At 45.9% G+C, this 6,000-nt stretch overlaps 1 protein-coding gene across 4 annotated transcripts in view; it reads right to left on the bottom strand.

Moving 5' to 3' along the window:
* Positions 1 to 247: 247 nt before the first annotated feature.
* Positions 248 to 6,000, bottom strand: part of NCK2 (NCK adaptor protein 2) — a 153,923-nt gene continuing 148,170 nt past the window's right edge. For all 4 annotated transcript variants that reach the window (XM_053664623.1, XM_053664622.1, XM_053664624.1 and 1 more), the window contains one exon: positions 248 to 1,815. In XM_053664623.1, coding sequence (XP_053520598.1) covers positions 1,621 to 1,815 — 195 coding nt within the window. In that variant the 3' untranslated portion in view covers positions 248 to 1,620. The remainder of the gene's footprint in view (positions 1,816 to 6,000) is intronic.

The following is a 6,000-nucleotide window of genomic DNA, read 5'->3' as shown; positions in this document are numbered from 1 at the left end:
TTGTGGTGAGGTATAAATGAGGACACCATGTCTGCCACAGAGGGGAGTGTTCAAGTGCACTCACTGCAATTAGCCCAAGAAGGAACAAATCCTGTGTTCTGTGGCTTTGTATTCTCAGTGCCCAGCAAACGGCAACTGTTTGATAAATGTTTCCTCACAGGAAAGCTAGAGATGAGAGATGCAGATGACAACAGTTCGCTAAAACATTTTTTTAACAAAGAGTACAAAGTTAACACCACGCTTGAGATTCTTGTTTCTCTTGGAGTTGCACTAGTTAAAATTTATTATTTCAGCACACAAAAATGTGGTGGTAGAAAAAGAAAACACACTATGTGTTTAACTCCTCTCTAAAACTGCTTCCCGTCAGGCACCAAGAGTTCAGGAAATTCTGCAGGGACTGCTCTCCAGTCACTGAGTCAGTTTTCCCAAACACACACGCACGCAGTCTTGTCATAATACTTTTTTATTACAATATCCAAAAAACTGAGTATGCAAGTTTGGGAGGTCTCGTGACCCCTTCTTCGACTGTAGGAATGTGCCATCTCAAGATAGTATATTTAAACTATAAAGAAGTTCAAATATAAAGAAAAAAGAAAACATAAACATTCTGTGTCTCTTACTACCAGTTACATATTCTCTTGTAAACCCTGAAACATTTCCCTGTAAAGCAAATTATATATATATATACATACATATATATATGTGTATATATATATGTATGTATATATATATATATGTGTGTGTGTGTAAAGTGTTGGTAGCTTCCCTTCCCCAAAGATCAGCTATTTTCTTTAATCATCTGTATTAGTGTCAACAAATGGCTACATATTACTTTGAGAATTAAATACATAATTGTGAAATTTAAACAAGCCAAAGGGCAAGAAGAAAAAGCACTATGTAGATGGCACATTTGGGGATAAATTACCAAAACATATCTGAGTCACCAGTCCCTCTTGCAGACTGACCTTCAAGGAAATCCTTTCTTATTGCAAGCACAGCCCCAAAGGCACTGGACAGCTTCCTCACTACTATCTCACCTGGTATTCCAGTATTGCTACCAGCAAATGTGTTCACTCCCTGGAGAGTCTGGAAGCCAGGTAAGGGCAAAGGACAGGAACAATGGCTAATGGGACCAGGACCTTTGCCTGTGCTGCCTGGCATGTGGGAGCCCAGGGCTCTCTGGAGAGGCCACCTTGGAGTGCACTGTAGGTCACTTTGTCAAGGGCAGCTTTGGTGCATTCCACCTGCACCCGGTGTCTTCTTATTGAGAGGAGCTGACAGCATAAACAAGGCGAACAGACTAAGGCTGTTTCCAACTCAGAAGAAATAAAGTGAACAAACTCGCCCCTCTTCCGCCTCCCATTCTCTGAAACTGGCCAGTAGCAGAGTGGCCTTGAACATGGAATGAGGGCCTGGGATGGTGAAGAGGAGGCAGATGGAAACAAACAACCTGGAAAGAAAGATAAACCAGGCAAAGGAAGCCAGTAGGGGACAAGCCACCAGACGGAGCAGGCCCTGTGCAGAGCTCCTGCCCCATCACGTCTTCCGGGGGCCATCCGCTCCGCCCTGGGGAAGTGAGTGAGGCACCAGGCCTGGAGGTGGCAGGCCAGAGGGGAGGCATCACTGAAGCGCTCGGACGAGGTAGAGCTTCTCCCCGTGCTCGCTGGTGAAGATGGGGGCCTTTTTGTAGTGCTCCACCAACTCGTCCATGGTGTGAAACCGCCGCTGCCCGATGCAGTAGACATTGTCCACAAGCTGCACCTTGAAATGTTTGTTCTTCCCTGATGCTTTGAGAGACACGGAGAAGTCACTGGGCTGGGGAGCAAACAGAACACACGTTACGAGTGAGCTAGACAGGAGACTCCCCAGCCACCAGCAGAAGGGCCAGTCCAAGAGTAGAAATGCTGTACTCTGTGAGTCTCAACTGCATGAAGCCTAACTATTTTGGGAATTAACCTTGAAACTTCACTTATCCAAACCCAAACTGCCATACAGCTCAAACAGCTAGATCTCTGTTTTAATACTAAGGATAGTAAAAAGAACGGCATCTGATGTTCAGAACAATGTAGGGGCAGTCCCAGACTCTGGTGCCCAGAATAGAAAAAAAAACTAAGTTTTGCTTCACACAGTTTCAGTGCTCAATGTATTTTAGTTTTTTCAAAACTGGAGACTCACTGTGGAATGTATGACACCGGTGTTAACCTGGACACTGAAGAAACTTGACGTTTTCATTTCCTAAGCTATTTTTTATAAACTGGAGAAATTTCAAAAGGGACTTGTATTAATACATATTAATACATAGGCAGCAGCTTAAAGTTTTTTTTCTTCTACCACTATTAGCCATTCAACCATCAAACATTTTCTCATTCTAAACTATTTAAAAAGGAAAACTTTTAAGAGCCATGGGAAATTTTAGTTGCATTTTATTTAAATGAGGTTCATAAAATCCCAGAGGGGGCTATAAAATGGTTCAAGCACAGATTTTATTGATAAATGTTTGTATTTGTGATTATGTCAGTACCTTACTTATATTTGAATATATTTTAGAAAGATATAATTAAAATTGGTCTTTCATTTATTTAAACATATGCAGAGAAGACACTGAATGAAGAATGTTCTTTAGGAAAAAAAGTATTGATTAATTCAATAAAGAATAATTATTTATTGAATACAACCCATGCTCCAGACAGGCCATGCTGTGACTACTTGCACATGCATGTATGCAATGCACAGCATGTACGCTCTGTATGTACCGCCGAAACAACCATTCGGTGGGGGAAACAGAGAAAGAAAAATAAATAGGCTGATATGTGTGCAGCTGTAAGCCACGGTAAATTCTATGGAGATGAAGGAGAGAACACTGAGGCAGAGTAGGCTAATTTAAATGGGTGAGGGGGCAGTCTGGAAAGGCTGCTGAAGAAATGGGGGCTGAGGCGAGATCCGCCTGGGGGTGGGGTTGGTGGTAGAGCACTGGGAAGTGCGGCCAGTGGCGAAGAAAGGGAGGGAAGGCCCTGCCTCTTCTGAGGTACCATGTGACCAGGTGGCCGAGGGGGGCAGAAGAATGCGAGCTTCCCTCAAGGGTCTCAGAATAAGACCCACAGCCTTCTGGCCTGCCATGCCCGTGTCCTTAGCCCTTGCCTACAAGGAGCTTCAATCACTGAGACAAAAGGCTGTGCCACACCCGGCCCCTGTTCACTGCTGCTCCGGTCGTTCTGAGCCCCTTCCCAATGGTTGACCGGCACCTCGGTCAACCATTCCTACGAGGCTCAGCTCAAAGGTTCACTGGGGAAGCCTCCTCCTTCCCCAACGAGATAAACTCTTCTGCTTGGGTTGCTGTAGAGCGAAAAGTTAATGGCTGTCCAGTGGGAGAACCACAGTGTATTCCAGTAACCACTCTGTATAAATAATTTACACCCGTGTCTTACCCCCTTCATTATGCATCATGCCAGGTAGGGCCACATCCTCTCCACAGAGAGCCCCATGGACTGCGGTGCCCAGTGCAGTTCTTAACTGAGTCTCTAAAGCAGGCTTTAGCTTCTCCTAACACCCAGGGACTTACTGCTGCTGAGCAACCACCAGTCCTGTCCATGCTCTGCCCCCTCCCCCAGGGGCAGACTTAACAAGCATCCTGGCCACTGTTGGTCACACACAGTTTACAACTGTTCATTAAAACTGTGCGAATCTTGTAGAGCAAGATATAACGGACTCCATATAACCTACTGACAGGGCAAGGAAATGGGTGCCTCAGAAAATTCAGCTCTAGAAGAATGGGCTGCTGGACTCACCAGTCACAGCTACTATCAGCATAAAAGGGTCAAAGAGACAATTAAATTTACAGTTTGCATTCACGTATTTCTCTGCCCCACACAGATCAAATAAAAACAAACCTCTGAGCTGTGAAGGTAGGAGGAACTTCAGGAAGAGACAGGAAGGTTAATCTCTGCTTTTACGCCTTAGGCTGTACCTTATTTTCAGAATCATGGCTGGGTGGAGCTGGGGCAGCAGGGACTGGGGAGAACATATACCTTGAAAATTATTTTCCCACTTCAAACACTCAGAAACGAATCACCCCAAACCGTGATGTCATAGATAATCCTGTCAACCTGCCCTATCATACTACTCTAAAGCAGGGTCCCTAACCTCTGGGCCTGGGCCAGTTAGAAACTGGGCTGCACAGCAGGAGGTGAGCATGGATCTATGAGCCTGAATCACCCCCAAACCATCCCCTCACCTTGGTTCATGAAAAAACTGTCTTCCATGAAACCAGTCCTTGGTGCCAAAAAGGTTGGCACCACTGCTCTAAAGCACAAAATGACATTCTAAGCAATCATTTGATTACACTACTGTAAATTCATGATTATTTCACAGGCCTGACCAATTAGCCTCCACGTTCTTAGCATTACCATCCTGGCTGGTACTCTCTGTGCTTCTGCAAGCAGAACACACGGACAGGGACCCTCCACAGGAGCCAGGCTGCCAGCACCAGCCTCTGGCCCCTGTCGCCTGAGTCATTAACTCAGGACAGCCACCCCAGCCAATCACAGCACACTTGTGTACAGCAGCACATACAAGTGATGACCTGCTCACCCCTCTCCTGAGGGCTTCAGGTCTTAGTTTCAGGCTCCTATTATTTTTATAAGTATATCCATTCTGTGCCAGAAGTTTCTGCCATCTTAGAACAAAATGGCTGCAATCTCAGTTTATAGTTTGGAACAAGCCAGGCACCACATAGTTTTATAGATACTTTAATTAATTCACAGCTAAAGCGGCATTGTCCTAGAGTACAATGTGAGTGAGGCAGAGTAAGTATATGGTAGACCTAATTTTAATTGAGCCAGATGACCAACAGATGACTTTCTAGACAGGGAAATCTGCTTCGAATGTCAGTGCCTTAATTTCATACCTTGGGGCGTCGTGCGTCTGTGCTCAGCAGTACAATGGGTGGAGTGGAGAAGGTAACTCTTAATTCCATGGGCTCCTGAGCAGAAACCTTAAGGCAGGAGCAGCCAACCTTTTGATGTCCCTGGGCCACACTGGAAGAAGAGTTGTCTTGGGCCACACATTAAATACATTGTGACATGTGATTACACACACACACAAAATCTCATGTGTTTTTAAGAAAATTCACGATTTTGTGCTGGGCTGCATTTGTAGCCATCCTGAACCACACGCCGCCCCCACGGGTTGGACAGCCCTGCCTTAAGGTGGAAGACAAGGAACTGAGGCGATGTAATGCAGGAGTGCTGAACATCTGAGGAATTCTCACTTCAACCTGAGCAGATTTTCCAGTCTACACACTAAGGAAAGTGAATGCTTACATGTTTCCACTGAACAGCATGACCAGTGGTTTTCCAGGGGTGTGCCCGGTACCAGCAGCATTTGCAACACTCGGGAACTTGTCGGAAACTGTCAGGCCCCGCCCTGGACCCGCTGAATCAGAAACTGTTTCAACCCCCAGCAATCTGCATTTTAATGAACCTTCCAGGGATCCTGACAGTTGCAGAACAGAAATGAAATTTGAGCGGGCCACCAGCAATGTTCTCACATGTTCAGAGCCACGATAATAAGACATGAATGTGGTTTATAGGCTATGTAGCCCCCGAGAGGGAGCCCGGTGGCCAACCTCCCCCACAGGCTGTGGGTACCCTTCTTATTTCTGGGCCTTGCACCACACACCGCCGGTGGGGAATACCTGATGGAACGGCTGGGACACTGATGGAAACAATGCCCTAAGATCTCGTCCCTTGAAACTGAGCCAGTCCCTGGATCTGACAAACCACTCTGCTTCCAGAGACAGAGCACAACAAGGCAGGGAAGCATTCTGAAGAGGGCAGCGCCACGGCCCTGCTCACCTCTGCCATAGTCCTTCGGAAATAGACTCAGGGGAACCAGGCACACGTACCTCAACTAGTAGTGTATACTGGTGTGAGGGCTTTAAATTTTAAGTTAGTCAAAGAATCCTAACATATTTTTGCTTGAATATCTATACTGAGAAAGCAG

Source organism: Artibeus jamaicensis, unplaced genomic scaffold (genome assembly GCF_021234435.1).
Source record: "Artibeus jamaicensis isolate MK-2021 breed Jamaican fruit bat unplaced genomic scaffold, CSHL_Jam_final contig_384, whole genome shotgun sequence".
NCBI lineage: Eukaryota > Metazoa > Chordata > Mammalia > Chiroptera > Phyllostomidae > Artibeus > Artibeus jamaicensis.
Note: the sequence above shows the minus strand (reverse complement) of the source record. Positions and strands in the feature narration are given on the sequence as shown.